Source organism: Camelus dromedarius, chromosome 13 (assembly GCF_036321535.1).
Source record: "Camelus dromedarius isolate mCamDro1 chromosome 13, mCamDro1.pat, whole genome shotgun sequence".
Classification (NCBI taxonomy): Eukaryota; Metazoa; Chordata; class Mammalia; order Artiodactyla; family Camelidae; genus Camelus; species Camelus dromedarius.
This window is the reverse complement of record NC_087448.1, coordinates 70,951,049-70,978,019: the sequence shown is the minus strand read 5'-3', so window position 1 is coordinate 70,978,019 and position 26,971 is coordinate 70,951,049. Positions and strand designations below refer to the sequence as shown.

At 50.2% G+C, this 26,971-nt stretch overlaps 1 protein-coding gene across 1 annotated transcript; it reads left to right on the top strand.

Annotated features, from left to right (window-relative positions):
* The first annotated feature begins 648 nt into the window (after positions 1-648).
* On the top strand, positions 649-26,971 carry ATP12A (ATPase H+/K+ transporting non-gastric alpha2 subunit). The gene is made up of 22 exons (XM_064493306.1): positions 649-807; positions 3,605-3,664; positions 4,465-4,668; positions 5,353-5,466; positions 6,461-6,595; positions 6,703-6,820; positions 7,052-7,320; positions 8,509-8,707; positions 8,866-8,975; positions 10,518-10,652; positions 13,456-13,648; positions 15,337-15,512; positions 16,177-16,313; positions 18,576-18,726; positions 21,700-21,868; positions 21,954-22,108; positions 23,187-23,310; positions 23,464-23,609; positions 24,102-24,235; positions 24,375-24,476; positions 24,825-24,916; positions 24,996-26,971. Exons 1-22 carry the CDS (start codon positions 709-711, stop codon positions 25,022-25,024), a joined length of 3,051 nt encoding a protein of 1,016 aa, XP_064349376.1. The 5' UTR covers positions 649-708; the 3' UTR covers positions 25,025-26,971.

The window sequence follows — 26,971 nt, the reverse complement described above, 5'->3', positions numbered from 1 at the left end:
CCGCGCCATGAGCCAGGTGCGTGCGCCGCGGCGCGGCGCGGCGCGGACGCGCGGGGCCAGGGGAGGGGCAGGGCCGCTCCGCTCCGCTCCGCTCCGCTCCGCTCCGCGCTCCCCCGGTCAGCTTCTCTCCCGAAGCGCCTGTGCGGGGACCGCAGGGCTGGCCGGGTGAAGACCCAAACCCGAACGCGGGGAGGGGGCGCCAGGGGTCCGGGGACAGCTCCGATCCGGAGCGTGGCGCTGGGCTGGTGACTACGCGGTGCGCTGTGGTCTTCAAGCCGCCTTGGCCACTGTGTTTCAGGGGTTCAGTAGGTACCCCAACCCTTGAAACGGGGCACTCGTGGTGAGCCCTGTGGGGAACACGGAGACCCTGCCACCTCTTGGAGGGATCTTGTCGAGTTGAGGGAAGTAACGCCCCCACCCCCGGGAGGGGTGCCCTGGGGAGACGCCTGTGCCCACCCAGCCTGCCCTCCACCGGAGGGCCGGAGGGGAAAGGCCGGCGCGCGGAGCTGCTGTTTGCAGGTGAGGCGGAGAGCAGCTCTCCACTCCTGCAGAGGAGGGACAGGGGGAGGACTGCCCTTCCCTGTAGGTCCCTAAGTGGTGGGCCCGCTGCACCTCTTCAGAAAACCCACCTCGGATCTGCTTCTCTTTCAGAAAACGGAAATTTACTCCGTGGAGCTCAGTGGAAGGAACGATGTGGAGAAAACAGACATGGGGGATGACAAGGGGAAGCACAAGGGCCTGAGAAAGAACCGCTGGGAGCTCAGGAAGGATCAGCAGAAAGAGGAGCTTAAGAAGGAACTTGATCTGGTCAGTTGATTTGGTCCCTAAGCCAGAGGGGTGCCGCTAAGCCCTGCCCTCCCGCTGAGTGCCCCCGCAACCCACCTCTTAAAAAAGAAAAATCAGTCTCAAAAATGTGAAAATCCCTGAGATTTGTTTCCTTGCTGGAAAAAAAAAAAATGATGTGATACTATCTGCCAGTGGGTCAGGCCCTCTAAAGATTCCTGCATTCAGGCGGCAGGCACGCCCAGGGAGAACCCAAGGGATGAGGCTCTGATTCCAGTCCCTGCAGGCTCGGCCCAGACCTCTCTCCTTCCTGGTGGCTGCATTGAGATATAAGTAACCACTTGCCAGATTTTAGCTGATAAGATTAAACTATTTTAGCCAGAACCACCCAGGAGGAAAACTGAAAGCACTAAACCTTGCTGGGTTTCTGGGTTTATTTGCCCCACAAGAAAGAATTTCAGTGGTGAGAATGTTGGGTTTGGATTCAGACAACCTTAGGCTCAACTGAGGTTCCAGTTCTCCAGGACTGATCTGTGACTGGGAGCAGACTACCCAAGTTCACTGAAGCTCCATTCTCTTTACGTAAAATGGGAAATGAACACTTTGCGTGGGTGTGTGAGGGGGGAATGTGGGATAAGAGTAAGCGCATGTTGTGACTAAAGTGCTTTGTGGATGGGCAACACCATTACCACTAAGGACGAACTTGGGGGTTGTTAAAGCTGGCCAGCCGAGACCTGCAACGTGACAGATCACATCTCAGGAGCACAAATGGGAGGCTTCCACGCTGAGTCTACGATGGTGCTAGATTGGCCCTGCACTTCACTGCAGACTTTGAGGCTGTGATTCTTTGAGCATCTGGTGGGGTGGGCTCACGTGTGCTAGAGAGCCCCCAGTTAAATATTCAGGAATTTGGCAAGCTGACTAATATTGTGTTGGTAACTTAAGTGTGGCTACGGTGAGAAATCGGCAGACGCTACAGATCAGAGCTTTTTATTTGTTTTTCCTGGAGAGTTCATGAAATGGCTAGCAGCACACCACTAGGCATGTGTCCACACATATTTAAGACCTGTAAGTGGACTGGCCTGAATTCAAATCCAAGTTTGACGAAGCTCAGTTTCCTATGCTGAAAAACTGGAATTAAAAATGGTACTTACCTCTTAGAATCGTTAAGAGGATTAAGTGAAAGAAAGCAGGAGATAGACTCCACACGGCACCAGACGGTGGTAGTCACCCTTGTTTCCTGTGTGTCTCCAGTATGCAGGAGTGAAGACATAGCTAGTCTTACTTGAAATTGCAATTTATAACATGAATATATATCCATTCTCTCATATGCTTGTTAATTGTAATGAGAATCTCCCTTGAGATTTGAGCACTTTATGAAGGTGTAGAATATAGAAAAGTAACTTCCACAGTACTGGCCAGAGTGTTCCCTTGCTTCCTCGCTGAGAGGGAAACGTTTTCTTTCCCTCTTTTTTCACACCCTTCTCACAAGAACCCTGTAATCTGTGACACGTACAGGGGTGCGCGCTCGCATCCTGACCCTTCCAGAAAATTAGAACCTGGATGAGAAGCGCAGTGCCCCTGGCTTCTGAAGACACAAGCCTGAGCCACCTGGTACTGCCCTGCGCTGTCCTGGCAGAGTCCACACTCACAACCCGCCCTGCTCCCCTCCCAGAGCCAGGCTAACGGGAGAAGGGTGTCGCAGTACAGGCCACTGAAAGTCTGAGGTCCATCCGTGAAAGCAATGGTTCCAACCACCTGTTACTTTTTGTTTTCCCAGAACCTGGCATGGTGTGCCCAGAACTGCATCTTAACCTTTGACCCCCCAGAACTATCACAGGCAGCTGGTGTTGGTACAGTGGGTGGACGGGCACAGCAGGTCCGGCTGAGAAAAGGGCACGAAACTCTTTTGCATGTTCTTAAGAAAAGAGATGTTCTGGTGCCAATCACAATATCAGTTTTTGTTTCGGACAATCAGGGTTTATCCTGAGTGCTGGGTTTTCTCGGTGGGGTGAGGAAGGCTCACCCCTGGGTTTTCTGCTACAGGGAGAGGTTTCTAGTCCTTTAGCCCAGAGGAGAGAGGAGGATTTTGTTCCCAGGGGACATTTAGGAATGTCTGGAGACATTCCTGGTTATCCCTTCTCAAGGGAGGTGCTGGTGGGTGGAAGCTCACAACAGAATCTATTGGCCCAAAATGTCAATAATGCCAAGGTTGAGAAACTCTGCTTTAGTCTAATGATTCTGTGGCAAAATCAGCAAGTGTGGGCCCTCCTGGTATTTATTTGGCAGGTTCTTAATCTGCAGGGTTTCTCTGCCTGTGAACTGAGTCTTAAGGACTGGAATAAGAAAAGGCCGACTTCTCCCTCCCAGACGGCCTACCCCGAGAGGGCTGCTTGGGGAAGAGCTGTCAGAACGCACTGCTCCTCACCCTAACCAGAATTCGCGTCCGAGTTAAGTGTCTAGATCAGAGTGCCTGGACAGCAGGTGTGCTAGGATTTGCATGTGCTGAAGATCAGACTGAAGTGAAATGCATTGCTTTGTTCATAAAAACTAAAGACAGCTGCTACATGACAGATGGCAAATTAAGTCTGAACTCTTCAGGGGTGGCCAGAAACCTCCTGTCCAGTGACCTCTCCTGCAGCAGGGTTCTTTCCTCTTGTAGCAGTAGCTACCTGGCACAAAGGCTTCTTTCTTTTTACCACACTTCCTGTCCCCTCTCCCATCCTCAGTGCCACTCCCAGCTTTCGTGGGCTTGTCAAGGCTTCGAGTTTCAGTCTTTTGGAATTATCTAATTCACTGTTCTTCCTTTCATGGGATTCAGGATGACCACAAACTCAGCAGTGAGGAACTGGAAATGAAATATGGTACAAACATCACTATGGTAAGTCATCAGAGAACTCATGATGGGAGAGAATCCCTGTGGCTATACAAAGAAGGCTGTGGAGGGTGGGGGGTGCAGAATACAGCACCTTCAGGATGAGTGGCCTGCAGCTGCAGCTGTGAGAATCCCACGTGCCCACCACCGTGTGGAAGTGGGGCAGCCTCCAGAGCCGGCAGAGCCCCCTGCTGAGCCTGTGCTGGGTCATCGAGGGGTCTCTGTGACTGTCGGAAACCTGTGGGAACCCCAAAGGTTCAGACGCTTCCTTGCTGTCATGGTCAGAGGTTGCTTTTAAACCCTGTGCCCAGGAAGTGTGAGGGTCTTCTCCAAGCCCGGCCTGAGAAGGAAGGGTGGCAGCAGGGCACCTGGTGTGTCTCACAAAATCCCCACCATGGAAGCTCTGCTTCCTTTTGAGGATTCAAACTCAAATTTCAAAAGTTTTGGTGTCTTAACATCAGATTTGGATACATCTGTTCAAGTCAACGAAGGTACCTACTCTGTGACCCACTGGGCTGCAGTGAGGGGTGGGGAGGAGTGGCGATGCCGGGGCTTGAGGAGTAAGCAGTTGGGTGGGGATGCAGGTGTGTAGGGGGGTGTCATGACACCCACTCTGTTCCACCCAGATGGCGTGTGGAAGGTTTGAAGGATATGCTGAATGATGGATTCTGACCAGAGGAGGCTCCCTGGAGGGCACAGTGATTGAACTCGGATGTAGTGACCGCCACCCACAACTGCAGAAGTGTGATGTCCCACCCGGGGGGGAGAAATATCTAATTCCTATTTCTTTGGGTCGGCTTTCTCAGGGTCTCTCCAGCGCCCGGGCTGCTGAGCTCCTGGCTCGCAATGGGCCCAATGCCCTCACCCCTCCCAAGGAGACCCCGGAGATTGTCAAGTTCCTGAAGCAGATGGTGGGGGGATTCTCCATCCTGCTGTGGATAGGGGCCGTCCTCTGCTGGATCGCCTATGGGATCCAGTACTCCAGCAATAAGGCCTCCTCCCTGGACAACGTAAGACATGGGGGCTCCTTCCTGGCTTTGCTGCTGGCAGGGGAGCAGGCCTCCTTCCATGGGCCGCATCCTGGGCTGGAGTCAGGGGGCTGCCGCTGATCAGCCACTGCACGGGTTTGGGAAAAATCACTCATTTCCCAGTGTTAAGACAGAAATTCTGTCTGACTTTCTGATGTGTCAGAGGCAGTATGAGCATGAATTTTTAAGGGAGAGAGAGGTACGCTGTAAGTTCCTAAGTGAAGAAAAATATCGATATCCATGTGAAGTATCCATGGGCCTTCTCTCCTCGCAGCTGACTCTCCCTTTACCACGGAGAGCATCTGTGCCTGCTGCGAACCGAGCACCAAACCACAAAACTGAACTGGCCAACATGATGCTGAGAAAGAGAAGCCAGGTGCAGCAGGCACATAGTGTTCGGTCCATTGACAGGAAGTGTCCAGAGGAGATGGACCCTGGGTCCAGAAAGCAGATTGGTGGTGGCCAAGGCTGGGGCTGGAGGGGGGAAGGACTGCCGGGGTGCCCGGGGTCTTATTGGGGTGACAGATTGCACAGCCATGTCACTTACTCTTCGCCATTTAATTAGATACAACTGTCATCTCTCACTGTCCCGTGGAGCCCCGGCCCCAGGATCTGGCTCATTCCTGATGCTTGCTTTTCTGACTGACGCCTGTCCTCCTCACCCAGGTGTACTTGGGCTCCGTGCTTGCCCTGGTGGTTATTCTAACAGGGATCTTTGCTTATTACCAAGAGGCCAGAAGCACCAACATCATGGCCAGCTTCCATAAGATGATTCCACAGGTGAGTGGCACCACCCCTCTCTGGCGTCTGCGAGACGTCGGGTGAGCAAGCACCTGGTGAGGAGGAGCTTGGGGCCTGAGAGGCAGAGGGCCGTGCTCAGGCCCTGGCCCCATCTTTGCTGTCTGAGAGGTCTTGAGCAAGAGGCCTAATCTCCGTGAACCGCTGTTTCCTCCCAGGGTCTTCAGATGACCCAAGAGGTAAGAGAGAGGAAAATGCTCACTCAGAAGTAAAGCAGGACAGAATCATTAGGCACCACAGCATCTCCCGTCGCTGCTCCTCAGCGCTGGAGAGCCGCTAAGACAAAAGAGGTTGAGGCGGTTCTGAGGACGAACTCCTGTGGTTCAGGAGTGTCCACTGGCAGCCAAGGAGGTCGATTCTTTACCTGTGACCATGTTTACTGCCATTTCTGAGCCTCACTGCGTGTTGCCCCGAGACGTTCTCAGCGTGGGAGGCCCCAGCACCCCTCCCCCCACCCGAACCCAGGAGGTGTCCTCCAGGGAGACCGAGCACCTGCCCCACTGTCAGTGCTGCAGGAAGGCTGCACTGTCCCAGGCCGCAGAGCTGCCAGTGGAGGGACTCTGGGTGGAATCTTTTGTGCTACCAAGCGGAGGTCCATCTCCAACTCCATTAAAGTTTTCCTAACCTGAGTAAGATTATTAAACCCTGTGGCTTAACCTCCAGGATTCTTCCTGGACATCCCAGCCAGGACCACTCATCCTTAACTGTTTCCCTCTCCGTCAGGCCCAGGGCTGTCGCTTTGCTATATCTGCCCATAGCAGCATTTTCTGGTTCCAAGACTATCTCTATGAGCTCCAACTCAAGAAAAAATAGTTCTTAGGGTCTTCAGGCCCAAAGTAAAAGTCTTTGTTTCATTTTTTGCCATTCTGACAGCTGTGGGTTCCAGTACCTCAGTCTGTGGATTTGGTGAGGGTGGCGGAGGTCAGCATCATCCCAGGAGGGAATCTGAGATGTGGGTCGTGGTTTTCTTTCCCAGCAAGCTCTTGTCATTCGAGACTCAGAGAAGAAGACAATTCCAGCAGAGCAGCTGGTGGTGGGCGACATAGTGGAGATTAAAGGAGGAGACCAGATCCCTGCGGACATCAGGCTGCTGTCTGCTCAGGGGTGTAAGGTGGGTACCATGGGACATCCTGAGGAGCGTGCTTTTGTCTTTCCAGGTCTCAGTGTAAGAGGGCAGAGAACAGGTGCCTACTCTTGAACTTTCTTCCAAATTTCTAGGTAGATAATTCATCTCTCACTGGGGAGTCTGAGCCCCAGCCCCGCTCCTGCGAGTTTACACACGAGAACCCCCTGGAAACAAAGAACATCAGCTTCTTCTCGACCACCTGTCTGGAAGGTAAGTCCAGCCGCTGGAGGGACGCACGTTTCACCCATACCACTTCTCCCTCTTTAGGCTTTATGGTTTTGTCTGTTTACCACATCTTGCTACAAAGCTTTCCCAAGAGAAAACATGAATTGAAGAGCCTGGAGTCTGACCTTTGTAATGTCACGTGCTGATTGACCACATAAGCCACCAAAGAGAGGTCCTAGCTGAGGACCTGCAATAAAATGTCTGCTCCACCTGTAGGCACGGCGACTGGCATGGTCATCAACACGGGTGACCGTACCGTCATCGGGCAGATCGCCTCGCTGGCTTCAAGAGTCACGAATGTAAAGACACCCATTGCCATCGAGATCCAGCACTTTGTTCACATTGTGGCAGGAGTGGCCGTGTCCATTGGCGTCCTTTTCTTCATCATCGCGGTGTCCATGAAGTATCAGGTCCTGGACTCCATCATCTTCCTCATTGGCATCATTGTGGCCAATGTGCCTGAGGGTCTCCTGGCCACTGTCACTGTGAGTCTGTGCTGCTGGAGGCCACACCCTGACCCTGCTAACACGGGCCGTTCTGCTGTGCTGGGCGAGCTCCTGCACAGCCGAGTTCACGCTGTCAGGGACGACCGCAGGCCATTCAGGATGGGCTGCTTCTTAGAGGGACAAAGGAGTTGAGATGTTGTTAACATGTGAATGCTTTGCCCTTGAAAACCTTATATTTTCACTTTCAGGAGATCCATTTGCAAATTATGGATGATACTTTGCCCCTTAAGAGCTGGATAAGACAGTCTCAAAGCACCATTTACAGATTTTCTAGAAGCCCCACACCTTCCCCATGTTTCCACAGTTCTTAAAGGAAAATAATAATTTCTTTGGCATTTCCTGCAACTGAAGAATTTAGACACATTTTTTACCTCTTTTCTCTTCCCTCTCTCAGACAGACACACACACACACACACACACACACACACCCGTGTTCCTGCAGAGCAATTCAGCCCTTTCCTGCTTGCCCCCTCCCCCAGTTTCAGCTCTAAGTCTCCCTCTGAAGGGAGAGCCTAACTCATCCTTGCACACAGGGCCCCGCCCCCGCCTCTGCTGTGGAGGCCCCAGAAGAGGGATTCATCTTTCCAGTTCCGGGTGAAGGCAGCTTGGTATTGTCCTGAGCAAGGACGGAGAGAAGTTGTTGACCCCAGGGCTCCCCTGACTCCAGCAGATAGTAATTTGATGGAATTGGAGCCAAAAGAACCCTTTGAGACGTGGGGAGTTGAGAGGGAGCTAAGAATCTTTATAATCTGGAGCTCTTAAAGTGAAACAAATGCTTCTTGATTTCCCCAAAGAAACAAGTGAGCCCCCGGGGGCAAGCTCTTTGGCCCCAAGGTCAAAGTCCACCTCCCACAGTCTTGCTTGCAAGCCACAAGTGCTCGGCAGCCAAAGCCCCTTTGTGGTGACTCCCGAGTGTTGGTGGCAGTGACCTCGCCTGGCTTTGCTATCTGCAGGCCCCTCAGGATCACTTCCTCAAGGGGTAAAGGGACCAAAAAAGGGTCCCATATTTAATAAAAGAAGGGCACTCTGTGTTTCATCAGCCTCTGGGTCTGAAGCTTTACTGCATCTGGAACGGGACCTGGAACTAGTCCAGCTCTGTTTCTTCATGTTTGAACCCGATTTTTCTTAAAGCCTCCTTCTCTCTGTCTCTCTCTCTCTGCTGCCTAGGTGGCCTTGTCCCTGACTGCAAAGCGGATGGCCAAGAAGAACTGCCTGGTGAAGAACCTGGAGGCGGTGGAGACGCTGGGATCCACCTCCATCATCTGCTCGGACAAGACGGGGACTCTGACCCAGAACAGGATGACCGTGGCCCACCTGTGGTTCGACAACCAGGTCTTTGTGGCGGACACTAGTGAAGCCCATTCGAGTGAGTTTCCTGGCGCGCCCTGTCTGCGCCCCGCTGGGGACTCGCGGAGGGGCTGAGCCGCACAGACCACGGCTGGTCCGCGGCCTGGCCAGGCTGAGCGGTGCTGCTCATGACCGGCACGCCCAGCATCCTCGGCATCGCTGTCCTTCTGCTTCCAGATCAAGCCTTCGACCAAAGCTCTGCAACCTGGGCCTCCTTGTCGAAGATAATAACGCTGTGCAACCGAGCTGAGTTCAGACCCGGCCAGGAGAGCGTCCCCGTCATGAAGGTGAAGGGTCCGCACATGCAGTCATCCGTCACAGCCTTTCTCTGTTCTGACCTGGTGCTTGACTTAATCTCTACAACTGAGTAAAGTCTGAACTGTAAGAGCAAGTCCAATCACGAGACCTGCAGGAAACTTCTTTCACTGTAACTTGCTCCGAGAAATCTAAGAGTCCTCAGAATGTTCATTTAGGCCTTTTGAAAATTCTGTTTCATTCCAGAAAGTGAATGTGCCTTTAAGTTACTTTCCTAACTTCTTTACCAGCTAAGAAGATATAATCAAAGTTTCTTTATTATGCAAGTGCCATTCACCAGTTCAAACATAATGGGATGGAAATAGAAGGACTGGCCTCAGAGCACAGTCCTCTCGGCTGCAGACAGAGCTCTGGTGTGTAACGGACGGAGCTCTGGTGTGTAACGGACGGAGCTCTGGTGTGTAACTGCACTTCCAAACACAAACTCTCCCCTCCCCTCCGTCCTCCTCCTTGCCTCTCTCCCTCTCAGTGAGTTGCTAGGCTGTGTTCTCCTGGCTTTTCCACGTACCATCTGTTTCCTTCATTGACTCTTACTTTCTTATGTTTTCTGTTTGCTTTTCTTTCTCTATCAGCCCCCTCTAATTCTCCTTTTGGCCAGTCACTTCTCTGTCTCTATCTTTCAAATCCTTGTCTCCAGTTCTGATTTCTCACCCAAACTCCATGGGTCTCCAGATAGCTGTGAGTTTCCACCTGGAAGTGTGCATGTTAGACTCTCAACAGATTATACTTGGGCCCTTCCACCTGTACCCAGACTGGCTCCAAATTAATATCTTGTCCCAAATTTTCTGTTTTTCTATGGCAGAATCATTTTACTTGTCACCCAGGCCCAAATATTTTGAAGCCATCTTTACCTTTCTCCTTTCCAAATAGCTAATGAATCACCAAGTCCTATCATTCTTGTTTCAAAATATCTGTAATTATTCATTTCTGTTATCGCTAGTACCTTGTTTCTAAATAATTGTCTTAAACCTCTTAATTGGCCTCCATGATTCCAGTTTCTGTCTCCCCCAGTCTTTCCTTAAATACTACATTGATGACCTGCTTCACCTAACTTTGCTCAGAAACTGCCCATGCTTCTCTGTTTTCTGCTTCTCAAGTGTAGACCTCAGCCTGCCTTTCAGGGGCATCCAGCACACCCTCCACATCCACCTGTGTCTCCAGCTCTCACAACAGAACTTCCCCACTGCGTGCCTTCCTTCGCGGCATTCTGGTTCCTAGAAGGCTTTCTTCTGCTTCTCTGTCTATAGGTAACTCACCTGTCTTTCAAGATACAGTTCGTAACTGCATTTTTCATGAAAACTTCCAGCTCTGGGAGAGCTCTGAGCTTCCCTGCTGCCAGCAGCTGGCACCACCCTGCAGTCAGCATCACCGTGGTCTTAGTCAGTCACTGACCGTGGTGTGATTGCTCTCTCTCTCTAGGTAGAAAGGAGGCTTGGGTTACATGCTGGGTCCTTGAAAATAATTACCAAAAACCAGATTATGTGCTGAAAGTATTTATCCCTTTTGGTTCGCAGAAAGTTGTGGTTGGAGACGCCTCAGAGTCTGCTCTTTTGAAATTCTCAGAGGTGATTTTGGGTGATGTGATGGAAGTTAGAGAAAGAAACCGCAAAGTAGCTGAAATCCCTTTTAACTCAACCAACAAATTTCAGGTGAGTCTTCCTCACAACTGAATCTCTATCAACACCAGAGCAGCATGTCTACCTGTACGTGTCCTTTGGTGAATCTGTGTTTTGAATAGTACTTGACTTCAAAACTAGTCCTCAGGAAGGCAGGGCCTGGGCATCTGGTAAACCCAGAACAGGTTTCCCTGACCTAAGTGGAGGAGTTGAAGTAAGGCGCAGATCCTGTCCGGGCCTGGCTGTTCCCATGAATGAGCCACCTGTGTGACCCCCACTCTCAGCATGCGCACACACCACCAGCCCGCTGGGTGACCTTGGCACAAGTGAGGGACAGCCACCTCGTCCCGAAGGACGAGGAAAAGGTGGGGAGAGCAGTGCCACACCTGCCTCTGTGCCAGGCCCTTGATCCTCACAAGACGTCTGTGCGGGAGGGCGAAGTGACCCCAGCCGACAGGAGAGGCAACGGGAGGCGTAGATGTGAGCAGTCTCACACAGCTGTTTGATTCCTGAGTGTATGCTTTCTGTGCCACGACACAGAGGCAGGACGGTTTGCTTCAGGGCATGTGAGCAAGGCTTGCCCTTCATGAAGAGCTTTCCAGCTCCGCCTCCAGCAGTGCACAGGGCCCCGTTTCCCCTCATGCCTGGGTGGCCGGCAGTCGACTGTCTTATCTCATGTTAGGACACAGGACAGTCTGTAGCCCAGGGTCTGCTTCAGGTGGGGATCCCCGTAGACTCCAAAGCTGACAGCGGAGTGTCGTGACTTGGTCTTGGCATAGCAGTCAGTTACGCAAATAGGATGACCAAGTTTCTGGTGACTACCCACACATTTTTTTGGAAAGAACTTAGGATTGGAAAGTAACTGTATTGTGGATAATTGACCCATAAAGAATTGTGGTTAGCAAAGCAGAGGACTAACAAAATGCATGATGTAAGATACAGAGGAAATCAGACCTCTGTTCAAAACAAGAGTGGAAATAGAATGAGTGACGGTTCTGAAGTGACAGCAGCAGTGGTAGATGTCATGGGCCAATTCCCACACGTCCTGAGCCCCTCACTTCACACAGCTCAGCAGGTGGTGGGGAGGGGGGGCGCCCAGCACTGTCCGCAGCCAGGAGGGCCAGAGCCAGGAGTCTGTGCTCTTCAGAACCAGGTCAGATGACCTTCCAGTCAGGAACAAGACGCAGACGCGTGCTGCGGCTCCATCTCTTCCAGAGAAGACTTTCCTCATCATGTGAGAAGTGAGGAAAAGCAGGTTCTGTGAGGCCTCACGTACAAAATGTTGAAGGAGACAGAGTTGGGCTAGAAAGGAGAGGGGTTCCTGCAGAAGAGGCCAAAGAGCCTCTGGACCCTGCTAGTGCCGTTTTGTATCCACACACGAGCAACGCTCCACCGAAGTAAGATGATGCGATGTCCTGACCGTGGAAGGCTTCTGAGTGTCATTCAACCAAAGGAAACAGGGTGGAAAGTCTGTGTCTTATTGGTCTTAGAACAGCAACTCCCCAAACTGACATGGTCCATGAAAATAATTTCCATACTTTATGGCAAATTAGAAAACTAGGACAATATTTTATAAAGTTTTGCATAGAGATGAATTCAAAAGATTATCCTTTTTGTCCTGCATGGTTAGGACAGGAACTCTGGGGCCTGAATTCAAGTCCCAGCTCAGCCTCCTGTTAGTGGTGACCTCGCACAAGTCACTGAACCTCTCCACATCTCAGAGTCCTCCCTTGTAAAAGGTGATGATAATGGTACCCACAGCCATAGTTTTGAGAATTAAATGAGTCCATTTAATTTTTGAGCACTCAGAATGGCACACGTAATAAATGTGTTTATTATTCCTACTTTAAGTGTTAAAATGCCCTACCTTTGAGAAAATGATGGGGGGTTTTCAGTCTGTTTAATTAGTGGGTTTTCTACTGTCTTTACTTGGCTGTACAAAAAAAAGGCTGCAACCTATGTTTGCCCTCTACATTTTTTTTGTACTCATCTCTGATATCCAAAATTCTAAAAACTACTGATTTGGAATCAAGTGATAACCCCAAAATGGTAGAATTTTTCTTCTCAGCTTACTCATTCTCTCCCACAATCCAAGCTCCTAAGATTCCTTTCAGGGGCTTGGAAGAGCCCCTGGCACGCAGCCAGGGCTACATGACACTTAGCCACTTTATTATCATCTGTGCATTTTTTCACAGTTTTCCTGCCTGTCTTTTGTGATGAATCTAGAAGCAGAATTGTTAGGTCAAAGGGTATTGACAGTGAAGTTGTGATGCCTGCTACTTACCAGAGGCCTGTGATGAGAGCCCCCCACCCCTGCCCTCTCCGCATCCAGTAAAGCTGGCCCAACATGGAGACAGAGAGGCCCGCAGCTCGCCTGAGCTCGGGCTGGTGGGGTCTGAAGGCCGCTCTCACAGTAGCAGGTGAGAGAGGCAGGCTCACAGCCCTCCTGCCCCACAGTCACCCCAGGAGAGCTTGTTCAAGACAGACGGCTTCGTAGGCTGACAGTCACATCTGCCCTCAGTAAAGCTGCCAGTTTGTGTTTGAGAAACAAGCTGCACTTAGTTTGGATCCAAACTCAGGGCATCCTTCTGGGCCGGGACGGAGTCCAGATCTCTGCACATAACTGGGGCCCAAGGTAGAAAGAAGGAGCTTGCCTGCAGAGAATGCTCCCCTCCTTACACACGAGGACAAGTAGCCCTGCAGAGAAAGGGGTGTCATTAATGCTAGTGTGTTGCTGATTAAAACATCTACGATTCAGGCTGTTGCGAGTCCAGACGGTATCACATTCGATGCCAGGGACACGCAGTACTTAACACGCTCGGCTCCTCCCTCACAGCTCTCCATACACGAGACAGACGACCCCGACGACAAGCGTTTCCTCCTGGTGATGAAAGGGGCCCCTGAGCGGGTCCTGGAGAAATGCAGCACCATCATGGTCCACGGCCAGGAGCAGCCTCTGGACCAGAGCACCGCCAAGGCCTTCCACACAGCATACATGGAGCTGGGAGGCCTGGGGGAGCGCGTGCTGGGTGAGCCCCCGACCCCTTACCCAAGGCTCTATGCCTTGGGGTCATGATGTAGCAGAGGAGCGCTGGCATCCACTCGAACCACAGAAAGGAGCATGGAGAGCAAACAAGAAAGACCCTCCGTCTGATATCACCAGGGAGGGTGGGGTCACTTCCCCACCAGGAAAATCTGGGGAGGTTTGAGGGGAGGAGCTACATTTCAATCTGGTCCTTGAGTGACAACACTTGGAGGGAGGTGGGGGGACAATGTAGCTGAAGTACAGAGGTGGAAATGGCTGGGATGGCTAGGTGAGGGGACGCCACCCTGGGAAAGGGAGCTGGCGGTGGTGACGTGGGGTGGCTGCGGCGGGAGGGGCTGGGGCTTCGCTCTGCAGCCAGTGCAGAGCCACGAAAGGCTTTTTGGGAGCTAGTGTTTCCTAGAGGATTGTCCTTGGCGGCAGGAGGGAGAGTAGAGGTGTGGGTCTCAGCAGGAGGTGCTGTCCCCCCTCAGGTGGAAGAGGGGGGATATTTGACCCAATAAGACTGTGGAGGCAGAACTGGTAGGACTTAGCAACTACTTAGAGGGGAAAAGTAAGTTTTCAAAAATGTTGACTTTTCCTGCTTAGTAATTAGGAAAAATTACTGCCAGTATCTGAGACGGGACGTTAAAGGTGGGAGGATCCGTGGTCGCACAGCCATGGTGGCAGGACCTGTGTGTGGTGTCATGAGATACGCTGTCGTGAGGACCAGGGTTGACAGAATGGCACCTCTGAGCTGCAGAACTCAAGGTGCCAGGAGTTCAGAGTTGATGGCAAGGCTCATTAAACATCATGACAGTTCTTGCCAGTAGAGATGGAATCTGTGGAATGTGTGTTTCTAAGGGATATTTGAGTTTTTAAAGCAAGTAAAATGCATAAATGAGGTGATGAAGCTGGACGCAAGCCTTAAATAACCCACAGCACCAGGCGACCTTTTCAAGGCGGGGCCGCGACCCTTCTGACCAGATGCTCTAGGAACCCCACGGTCGGTTGACCTCCCAAAGCCTGTGTTTTGCTGAAACGTGAAATGTGTAAGGCAGAGTGCCACGCTGAGAATAAATTTGATGTAAAAGCGGTTGAGAAAGTAACGCACCCTTGGGTGTCACACCCGACTTAGGGAACCCCTCCTCCCTTGACCTGCGAGAGGCGGGCGCCCTCTGAGTGCCCAGCGGTTCTCCCCGCCTCTCCGGGAAGAGTGTCACAGTGTTCCCCTGACGCCCCAGGTTCTTTCCCTGGTTTGTACAGGAGCACACGCTGCTATCTCTGCCAAAAACCAAAGCGTTTCCCACCCCGGTCCTCCCTTCTTCCCCTGGAAAATGTCCGACTCCTCTCTCAAGAGTCAGCTCACGTGACCTCCTTGGTGACGGCTTTCCCGGTTCTCATGTCTCTGTCTCCCCACTGAAGTGGGGCATCTGCAGAAGTAAAGGCTGTTCGCTCTTGGTCTATCTCCAGAACACAACAGAGACCCCAGTGGCACACAGTGAAGTATTTTTGGATGAAGTATGTCTTTCCTAGAAACAACGTGTGTTATGGAACTGAAGGAATTAAATAATTCTGGTAAACGCCAAAGTATTGGTTCAATATAAAGGCCTGAGAGTGTATGAAAATGTGTTTTCTTTCTTTTGTCATCTCTTATCCTAGTTTCATTGACTCCCCAATTCATACCTGCTTCAGGTTTCTGTCATCTCTACCTGCCAGCAGATGAGTTTCCAGAAACCTACTTGTTTGATACAGACGCGATGAACTTCCCTACCTCCAACTTCTGTTTCGTGGGCCTCCTATCCATGATTGACCCACCTCGGTCCACGGTTCCTGATGCAGTCACCAAATGCCGGAGCGCGGGGATCAAGGTGGGGTTAATCTTCCTGACCCAGCAAGCCCTCTGTTCACATTGTGTCCCTTGCCAAGAACATTTGTCACGAGAGTATTTAGGTGTCTTCAACCAAATATCACAATTCCCCTTTTTTAATTTCTACTTTTACTATACTTTCAGGAACTGTCCCCTGAAAGCAAAATGATTGCGTCTGTGTGGTATAAACCACAAGAGTAACTGCTGTGAGGAGAAAGCTGTCTGTCTCCCTGTGCCATGAGGTGGCCCTATCTCACCTAGACCTTGAGAGACAGTAAAGGGTTTTATTACTTAATCTTGAGGTGCAGCTTCCAGAATCCATGTGAATTCCATCACCATGTTGACTCCAAGACTGTCGGAGCAACATGAAGCTGCCCGAGGAGACGCCTACCAGCCCTTGCACCGATAAAGTTACGTCGAAGGGAAGGGCTTCATTTACTGTCAGGAGAGGAAATGTCAGAAGCTCAGGAGCAAGCACAGATCGAGTGGGGCCAGTGTATCCTTCAAGGACAGCTGTTTCTTTGACCTAGAGATCAAGAACCACCCGTGAGGGCAGACCACAGTTGTCACTAATCGTGCTCAAGGTGTAGTAGGCGACCCTGAATGTCCCTACTCCGGTCAGCTGGCTTCCTAACCGTCCACCTGCCTTTCTCACTGTGTTTTAGGTCATTATGGTTACGGGTGATCATCCAATCACGGCCAAAGCTATTGCCAAGAGTGTGGGGATAATTTCGGCCAACAGCGAGACCGTAGAAGACATCTCAAAGCGCCTCAACATTGCTGTGGAGCAAGTTAACCAGCGGTAAGCTCGGAGCCACCGCGACAGATCTCAGGCTCTTACCCGTGGGCCCTGTTGCCTCTGAAGAGCGGTGCTGTTGGGAGCAAAGCCCCTTTTTGCCAAACATTTCCCTCAGGGTAATGCTAGGCTGGTTTATGCTATAATTTATATATCCATTCATTACTCAAAATTTTATTGAGCGCCTAATATGGGCCAGGCACTGGACTGATCCCGTGAAAATTACCTTTCTGCATTTCCTGTATGAAATTTCAACCCAGTGAAGCAGATCTGAAAACATGAGCCCTAATGTAGAGTGAGAAAGCTGAAACAGAAACTTTATGGGGAATTACTTGTCGCTGATGCAGCTGTGTGATCGGGAATGCCAAGAACCCTCGTGCTCCATGCACTCCCCTGGTGTGCATCCTGAGTGCTTATTCCATTGGCTTCGTGGTGTGTAGCTATGGAAGCACACTTTTCTTTCCTTTTTTATTGGATTGTAAGTAGAATGGAAGCTTCCTAAGGAAAGACTCAGTTTTTCCTTATTTCTCCTAATTCTTTTAACCGTGTGGGTCCTTTAGTCCAGTCATCTGTCCATTCATTTGTGTGTTAATTCTTCTGACAACTGTTGAGTGCCAACTACATTCCAGTCACTAGAAAACCTACCACCGCATACCTAGACACTGGAGCTACAGCAGCGAGCAGAGCAGACGCTCTCCCCGTGCCTGGGGGGCCTTCCATCTAGCCAGAGGTGCAGAAGAATGGAGGCTGATTGTGATGTGATAAGTCCAGTGAAGGAGGCACATGGGGACAAGGAGCTGGCAGTGGGGGGACAGGCACCTGGAATGTTGATCATTCACACAAGTCAAAGCTTCCAAAGTCTCAGTTTGAAAATAAATGTCATTGGCCTTGTCGGCTTTCACGTGTGGGGGTGGAGGGGAAAGAGCAGAGGACCTCCTCTAGTTCCCAAGCGTGCGTGCCCTTTGGGAGCACGGAGCTGTAGGTAATAAAGCACAGCCAACAAGGCGCAGTTCAGACCCAGAGCCAAACAGCCTCTGGGCACGGCAGTATCTGAAGTCTGAGTGCTCCTGTCCTTGGCGAAAGCAGCATTCATCTGCGCAGACAGGCTCTGAGCTTCTGTTGTTTGTTTTGCTTTAGAAGCAGTAGGGTTCTACCTTTCATACCAGTCACCGCAGGAGAGCAGGGTGGGTGCTTTCTGTGAATGTGTTCCATTACCCACTTCACCAACTCCAGCTGCATGATCATAGAAGAACTATTTTTGCAGCTCTGGGGAGAAAGGAAACACTCTTTCCTTCTTAACTTACTGTTCCATTTTTTAAATCAGAGTATAGGAAAATCTGTACTTTGAGTCAGGTGCTCAAATTCCAATATTTAGTACCTATAGGAAAAAACAGACCTAAAAACAGCTCAAAACGTTAAAAATGTAAAGAAAAAAGCACGCAGTATCTTGTACCTAAGAACGTTCAAACTAAGATTTGAGGGCTGAAAAGTGGGGTGTTTGCCGAGGGAAGGGAGTGAGAGAGGCCCATTCCCGGCAAAGGCAGCAGGACCTGGGAGCTCGGGGCACAGACTGGGGGCTCAGAACTGAGAAGTCCAGTGGGCCACGGGGGCAGCCAGAGGGGACAAGGCAGGCTGCACCTGGCTCTGCAGACGAGTCAGGGGTCCTGGGCTCTGCTAGCAGCTCTGTGGAAACCGTTAGAAGAGGTTTCGCAGGGGCAGCACCATCAGATCTGCATGATCAGTGGCTTTAGAATCTTACTTTTATACTCAGCACACAATGGTTTTCCTTAAAGAAGACCTCAGTGAACCTTTCTCCCTACATAGCACATTGCATAGTAGACCCTATAAATCTGAAATAAACCACAACAAGGAATTGTTGCCTGTGTGTTTTGACGTAAGCTGCATTCTAAGACCCAAAATATAGCAGGCAGGTTTTTTTTACCTTCCTTTTACTTGTTGAGTAAAGCATTGCCCCAGGAAGTACCATCGCTCACCTGTTCTGTAAAGAAACAGCTCCTTGGCTTTTTCCTGTTGTAGGGTACCAGGAAACAGCCTTATTTGTCCGGCTTAGTTTGCTGTCTTGAAATGAGACCACAATATTCCCACTACCCGTAAGCCCTGGTGTCCCACTAGAGCATTGGGACACTATTGGGCGTCAGGACGCTGGCTTCCAGGGAGAATCAAAGAGGCTTCCGCCCACGTCCTGCCAGAACAGCATTTCAGCCACATTCCACCTTGGCTTCACCCAGTTCCTCCTGGCCCTTCTAGGGATGCCAAGGCCGCCGTGGTGACCGGCATGGAGCTGAAGGACATGAGCCCAGCACAGCTGGATGAGCTCTTAACCAACTACTCAGAGATCGTCTTTGCCCGGACGTCCCCCCAGCAGAAGCTGATCATCGTGGAGGGCTGTCAGAGGCAGGTGGGTGGACACAGCACCTGGGGACCTTCCAGGTCTGCCCCCGCCCCGGGGGAGTGCTGTGCTGGGCCCTGGCCCCCATCAGGGCTCTAGCACTGTCCTCACCACCCCACATCGCCAGTGGTCAGGGCTGACCCTCTACCCCAGGGGACCCTCCAGCATGCTCCCCCGGGCTTTCTGACAGTGAAGTGTGATACTCTGGGGGCTATGGGCATAGGAAGGTGTACAATTGTAAGACATACAACAAAAAGGGTAAAGACTTTCGCCTGCCACACACATGGGGGCTTTTCCTTCCAGTTTTATTGAGGTAAAATTGACACACATAGCACTGTTTGTTTGACATGTACAGCATAATGCTGACTTGCATACATCATGAAATGATTATCACAGTAAGTTCAGTGCACATCCATCTCATATACATACAAAATAAAAGAAAAAGAAAAACTTTTTTTTCCTTGTGATGAGAACTCAATTTACTCTCTTAAACCACTTTCAAATATAGCATACAACAGTGTTAATTATATTTATCACATTGTACATTACATTCCTAGTACTTATTTATGTTATAACTGGAAGTTTGCACTGTTTGGCCACCTTCCTCTAATTCTACCTCTCCTCACCCCCTGCCTCTAGTATCTACAAGTCTGACTTCCTTTTTTATAAGTTTGTTTTTGATGTGTAATTGACCTACAACACTGTTAGTTCCTGTGGCACAACTCAGTGATTTGATATTTCTGTACATTTAGAAATGACCACGATTAACTCGAGTGCATCTGTCACCATACAAAGATATTACACAGTTACCAACCGTCTTCCCCAGGCTGTGCGTTTCATCCCTGTGACATTTATTGTGTGACTGCAAGTTTGACCTCTTCATCCGCAGCACCTGCTTCACTCAGTGCCCCATGCCCTCCTCTGGCAGCCGCCTGATTGTTCTCTGAGTCTGTTACTGTTTCTGTTTTGTCGTGTTTGTTCGTTTGTTTTGTTTTTTAGATTCCACATGTAAGTAAAATCATATGGTATTTGTCTTTCTCTGACTTATTTCACTAAGCAAAATACCCTCTAGGTCCATCCATGTTGTTGTAGTTGGTAAGATTTCATTCTTTTTTTATGGCTGAGTTATATATATATATTACACACACACACACACACACACACACACACACACACACAGCACATCCTCTTTATCCAGGCATCTATTGACAGGCACTTAGGTTGCTTCCATGTCTTGGCTATTGTAAAAAAAATACTGCATTGAACATATATCTTGTGCATATATATTTTTTCTGATTAGTGTTTTTGCTTTTTTCACAAAAATACCCACAAGGGGAACTGCTGGATCCACTAATAGTTCTATTTTTAACTTTCTGAGGAATCTCCACACTGTTTTCCACAGTGGCTGCACCGATTTACGTTCCCACCAGCAGTGTAGGAGGGCTGTCTTTCCTCTGCAACCTCGCCAGCACTTGTTGTTTGTTGTCATTTTGATAACAGCCACTCTCAAAGGTGTGAGGCGATGTATCCTTGTGGTTGTGATCTGCGTTTCCCTAATGAGTGGTGATGTTGAGCGTCTTCTCATGTGTCTGTTGATCATCTATATGTCTTCTTTGGAAAAATGTCTATTTGTGTTCTCTGTTCGTTTTTTTAATTGAATCATTAATTTTTTAATGTCAGGTTGTATGGGTTCTTTGCATGTGTTGGCTATTAACCCCTTGTTGTATATATCATTTGCAAACATCGTCTCCCATTCAGTAGGTTGCCTTTTTGTTTTGTCTATAGTTGACTTTACTGTGCAGAAGCTTTCTGGTTTGATATAATCCCACTTACTTATTTCTGCTCTTGTTTCCTCTGCCTGAGGAGACATATCCAAAACAATATTGCCAAGACTGACAAAGAGCACACTGCCTACGTTTCCTTCTAGTTTTACGTTTTCAGATCTTACATTTCCATTTAAGTCTTTAATCCATTTTGAGTTTATTTTTATATAGGCTGTGAGAAAGTGGCCAGTCTCATTCTGCATGTAGCTGTCCAGTTTTCCCAACGCCATACATTGAAGAGACTCTCTTTACTCCATTGTATAGCCTTGACTTCTTTGTTGTGGATTAATTGCCCATATAAGTGTGGGTTTATTTCCAGGCTCTCTGTTCTGTTCCATTGATCTATGTGTCTGTTTTTGTGCCAGTACCATACTGTTTTGATTATTGTAGTTTTGTAGAATAGTTTGAAATCAGGGAGTGTGATCCTCTAGCTTTGTTATTCTTTCTTAAGATTATTTTGCCTATTCGGAGGCTTTTATGATTCCATACAAGTTTTATAATTACTTCTTGTAGTTCTGTGAAAAATGGCATTGATATTTTGATAGGGACTGCATTGACTGTACACTGCCTTGGGCAGTGTGGTCATTTTAACAACACTACTTCTTGCAATCCACAGACATGGTTTATCTTTCCATCTGGTTGTGTTGCCTTCAGTTTCTTTCATCAGTGTCTTACAGTTTTCTGAGTACTTTAGTTAGATTTAGATTAGTTAGATTTAGTTAGTTAGATTTATGCCTAGATATTTACTTCTTTTTGATGCAGTTGTTAATGAGATTGTTTCCTTGATTTCTCTGTCTGATAGCTCATTGTTAGTATACAGATATACAACATATTTCTGTATGTTAATTTTGTATCCTGCAACTTTACTGAATCATTCATTCTACTAGTTTTCTGGTGGCATCTTCAGGATTCTCCACGTGTCATCTGCAGTGACAGCCTCATTTCTTCCTCTCCAGTTTGGATCCTCGTTGGGTTAATTATCCAGCACAGCTAGTCTGGAGCTCATTGGTCTTGCTTCTGGGATCTCCCGTCTTAATCTTTCCCCCGAACCCCGAACGGGCCTCATTTCCGCTCCAGCCGTCCTCGCATCCTCAGACACACTGGGGACTGTGTTGGTCCTGCCCCAGCTGCTCACCCACCTCCTCACGTGTCCCCACAGGATGCTATTGTCGCTGTGACGGGGGATGGAGTTAACGACTCTCCAGCTCTAAAGAAGGCAGACATTGGGATTGCCATGGGGATCACAGGTTCTGACGCAGCCAAAAATGCAGCCGACATGGTCTTGCTGGATGACAACTTCGCGTCCATAGTCACAGGGGTGGAGGAAGGTGAGTGGGGCCTCAAGTGGTCCTACTGGCTGGGGCACCAGGGAAATCAGAGGCAAGTCCTGTAAGCAGAAACGTCTCTGCCTAGGCCGCCTGATCTTTGACAACCTGAAGAAGACTATCGCGTACACCCTGACCAAGAACATCGCTGAGCTCTGCCCCTTTCTTATCTACATCATCGCCGGCCTGCCCCTGCCCATTGGCACCATTACTATCTTGTTCATCGACCTGGGCACAGATATAGTAAGTAGCAGGAAAGGCAGCAGGCTCTGATAACTTCCCCGGGGTGTCAGCTTCAGAGTCTTTACCTTCAGGGGCAAGAGGTGGACTAAATCGTGCTTCTCAAACCTCAACATGAGGGGGCCTGAAGTTCTGCATTTCTAACAAGCTCTAAAGTGACACCGATCTGCTGGTCCCCAACCACACTTCAAAGCAAAGGGCTAGAGAGGTGTGTCAAATGTTTGGAAATTAAAACCACTTCACTGTACATACGAACTTTTCAAGGCATGAATTCTTCACCTTTCAAAAAAATGCTATTGGTCAGTTGCAGCTCATGTGCCTCCGTTTTCTTTTAAGAAGGTGCAGCTCTCATCAGAACAGCCCTGTGCCACTGGGGATCCAGCGGCTAATAACCCACAACTGCCCCTTGTTAAGGAAGCATCTGTGATCCAGAAGCCCCTCTCTAAGTGCAGTAAGAAGTGGTGGTCATTCGCACTGTGTGGCCTCACGTTGACCTGCAGTAACGTCCTCTAGTGCGAATCCACTTAAGAATGCTTTGTGCATTCGTTCTCAAGGGTCTGGCTGACATGGGCGGCAGGGAGCCAGTGGAGCCCCCTTCTCATTCCTACAACACCCAGGCAACCACCGCACTACAGGGAGGCTGGAGGCATCTTTATCTTAGAAGGGAGTTGAGGACCCACAGTCTACAGTCAGCTCACTTTCCAAGCCCTCACTGTAGTGGGTCTTCCAGGCAACACCCGGGAACTGGTTAGAGATGCAGGCTGTCTGCCCTCTGAGGGGAACCTGCAAGAACCACTAGGACCAGCGGCAGGGGAGGGGGAGAGAGCAGCAGGGGAGAGCCTCTCTGAGAGGAAAGTGCGTGTGACTGGCGCTGTTTTGAACCAGTGGCACCTGGGATCACACAGAGCAGACAGATTCTTAAGTTCTCAGTGCACGGCGCACCCCACTGCCCGCCCTGGGAAGACCAGTTCTGTGACCCCACCCCGGCCTGGCGGCCTTGCCGGCTGCACCTCCTGCCCCCAGCGGGTGGGCAGGCGTGGAGTTTCAGGCTCAGGCTCAGGCCTCGGGCTGTCTTCTCTAGATCCCCTCCGTTGCCCTGGCTTATGAGAAAGCTGAGAGTGACATCATGAACAGGAAGCCTCGTCACAAGAAGAAGGACAGACTGGTGAACCTGCCCCTGGCCGTGTACTCGTACTTGCACATTGGTACGCAGAGGGCGCTTCTCGCCTGTCACCCAAGGGGCCACCCGAGAATTCACTTTTCCTGGTGGGTTGGGCGGGTGGGGATGTGAGGAGGAAGCAAAGGAGAATGAGGTCAGGGCAGTTCTGATGTCCTTGTCGACCCTCCCATTCTTCCAGGCCTCATGCAAGCCCTGGGAGCTTTCCTTGTGTACTTCACCGTGTACGCACAGGAGGGCTTCCAACCCAGCACCCTCATTAACCTCCGGGTGGAGTGGGAAAAGGACTACGTGAACGACTTGGAAGACAGCTACGGGCAGGAGTGGGTAAGGGCGGGGCTGCGGGCAGGAGTGGGTGAGGGCGGGGCTGTGGCGGCTCCTCCGCTTCACCCCTGTCGCTGCGTCGCCCCAGATGTGGAACTTTCTTTTCCACAGACGGCCGGACAGGGACCGAGAAGGTGACAGTTTTCCCAGTTAAGAGGGCTTGCGGGCCCCTCGGTCACAGCGGTTTGCCTTTACCGGGCCCAGCTAATCTCTCGAGTTAGATGCCTGGAGCTCATTTTTTTGCACTGGCCTTGCAGTTGGTGTGGAAGGGTAACCAGCCAATAACTCCAGGGCTGGACCCAATCACCTAGGTCAGCATCTTTCCCTGTTCACCTGGTTAAAGGAAAAAAACATGTTTCTTTCCAAACGCAAGGAGGTGATCCCCTCTCAATCTTGGTGAGGGGAAAAGAGTAACGGTTAATGGAAATGCACTGAAACCTCCCTGAAGTTTCCATCTGGGGCCTCACGGCCTCCTCTTCCTCTGGCCGTTGACAGACGAGTTACCAGAGGAAATACTTAGAATGGACGGGCTACACCGCCTTCTTCGTTGGCATCATGATCCAGCAGCTGGCAGATCTAATTATCAGGAAGACCCGCAGGAATTCCATCTTCCAGCAGGGCCTGTTCAGGTACCGCCTGCATCCACCCTCCTGGTTCAACCTCGGCCTTTGGTGCCGGGATGATGGGGGCCACGCCTGAAGCACAAGAGGGTTGACTGCTGGGCGTGTGGGCCTGCGAATTCAGGCTCTGCTCCTATGTGTCCTGCAGAAATAAAGTCATCTGGGTGGGGATCGCCTCGCAGATTATCATCGCGTTGATCCTCTCCTATGGCCTGGGGAGTGTCACAGCCCTGAACTTCACCACGCTCCGGTGAGCTTCCTTGGCCCGCGGGGAGGGAAGAGCCCCCCCGACCTGGTTGTCGCAGCCTAGATGAATATTAGGGTTTCAGGGGGTTCTTTCCCCTCCAGTCTTTCAAGAGAGGTAGTATGGAACAGGCTTCGTATCAGCCTGAGGCTGTGACCGCTAGTCTTTTCAGAAGAGGAAACGGGTTCTCCGTCCTCGCAGCCCCGCCTCTCCCCTCACCCGATGGCCCACTTCCAAGGCAGACGTTGTTCCTGGAGTCACGGCCCAGTTTTACGCTGTGTGACCCCGCGCAGTGTGTCCAGGAAGGCAGGGAGGTGGCCTCGCGGACGTCAGGACTCGCCCCTCTGCTTCCAGGGCTCAGTACTGGTTCGTGGCTGCGCCGCACGCCGTCCTGATCTGGGTGTACGACGAGGCGCGGAAGCTCTTCATCCGGCTCTATCCGGGAGGTAGGTCGCCGCACGCCGCGAGGGGCTGCTCGTCCGCAATGGACTCGCAGTTCTGACTTGCTGTTTTCCACCTCTGCAGGCTGGTGGGATAAGAACATGTATTATTGAGACCACCTTACTTCCCAAGCCTGCCAGCCTCACGCGGGGGTTCTTCATCTGCCAGCCACCAGCTGGGCGAGTGCTGCCGTGGGGACGTCGTCAGAATGCATTTAAGAGGACAGAACTGTATAAAAGATACTCAGTGGTGTTTTGTAATGTAACGCAGAGATTTAACTGTTTGTATATGATTTTCGTTTATACATCTAGCTCCTTATTTAAGCATATGTGGGTTTCAAGGTGGTGGTGTAAGGAAGAATGACGTGTTTATGTGTGTATAAAGCTCACCCGTGTTCAACAGTCTCAAGGAATCCAGGCATCTGCTGGGGTCTCCCTGTCCTTTGAACTCTAGGGAAGGTTGCTCAGACCTCCACAACCTATTAAAAGGCCAGTGGCCTCCCTGAGATCCCTGTGAATCCCCGGAGAACTTATTTCACGGTCACCTTGCTCAAAAAAGGCTAATTCAGCAAGACGTTGGCAAGAGATGGGCGTGATGACAGGTTTACTTCCCAGCAACCTGGACAACCTCAGTTTGCCTCTGAGGCATCCTTCTTAAAGGTCCTCATTCCTGCTCACCACCTGGCCAATCCTCTGGTGCCCTCCCTCCTCCCAGGTCACCCTCCACCCCTCTGCCAACTCCAAAACGAAGCTCCAAATGCTCCCTTGGTCCAAAGGGGTTTTCATTTACCAGGATTCAGCCTCAGTGGAGGTCCACCATGGTTTAAAATGTCGTATTCATTTCCTATGAGATAGTCACAAAGCGTTCTGCAGCACTTACTGTACATTTTGTGCTTCTATTTAGTTTATTCGTGTGTAACCACACCCATGTTGAGAGCTCCAGTGAAAGATGTTTTATAAAACCAGGCCTGATTGTGGAGTTCTAATTAATTTGAGTTTGTATAAAACACAGAGCATAGGACACAAAAAAGTGAGATGTGATTTCAATTTTTTTTTTTTTAATTTTTTCTGGTCACTTTACTTCTTGTGGATAGTCTGAACTCTTCCCTCACCAGCATCCCTGCTTTGTCTCCCATCTGATGTGCCCACATTTCTAACTCAGAATTTCTGTAGGGGGCTACACCTTTCAGCAGCAGCATGCTAGGGAAAGCAGTTTTCACAGCCTTTCCATCATCGGCGGCACTCCCAGCACAAACTGATTTGACAGAACCTGAAAATTACACTCCGTAAGCTTTTCCCATTGTGGGGGCTGCCCCCCACCCCACCTCTTCTCCATCATTCACTTACAAGGATGTCTTGCTGCTGACCGTGCCAGGTTGTGTCTCTGAGCAGGAAAAGGGAGTCTCAGAGTTCTGTGCTGTTTTCTTGGGGTACAGTGTACTTCATGTAAATAGGTTTTAATATGCTGTGTTACTGTGTGTGTATATTTAAGTTAAAACAGTGTTGCTGTTCTCCAGGTTTTTAATCTCTGTCTTCAGCCACAATATCATTGGACTAATCTGATGTCCAGTGAACTGGAACCCTTTCCAGGCAGCATCATGACAGCCTTCTCATTCCAGTCTTGACAGGGTAGCAATGCTTTCTAAAGTGCGGCCACAAGTAACCCATCCTCACTCTTCCTCCTGCTGGGCTGTCTGCCTGCCCCCAGCTGTGATGGCCAGCTGCTCTTGGTCCTGCCAGAGCCAGTGGGAGAAGCCTGTCGATGATGCACAAAGCTGTAAGTGGTTTAGCTTGGGGCTGGAATCAGTTTGAAAGGAGTTAAATTTGAAGGAGAAGTCTCTTCACAGCAGGAACTCTGTCTGGAATAACTTTCATATTGTACATACCTACTCTTGCAAAAAGTTGACACTCAAGTATTTATAAAATGAATAAATAACAGAGTCAAGCCAGAAATGAGACTGGTATATCTAGTAGCTTTATTAAGTTGTAGACAGAAAGGGGGCAATATGGTCTCAGACCAAAGGGTCCATTTGGCAGTGGTGGTGTTGTTTTGGAGGGACT

Bases quoted from the DNA above. Each gene is read 5' to 3' on its own strand.
- ATP12A (XM_064493306.1), top strand. From the start codon at position 709: ATGGGGGATGACAAGGGGAAGCACAAGGGCCTGAGAAAGAACCGCTGG. The intron at 3,665-4,464 runs GTAAGTCATCAG...CGGCTTTCTCAG, and splicing joins ATGGTACAAACATCACTATG to GGTCTCTCCAGCGCCCGGGC. The intron at 22,109-23,186 runs GTAAGTAGCAGG...TGTCTTCTCTAG, and splicing joins TCGACCTGGGCACAGATATA to ATCCCCTCCGTTGCCCTGGC.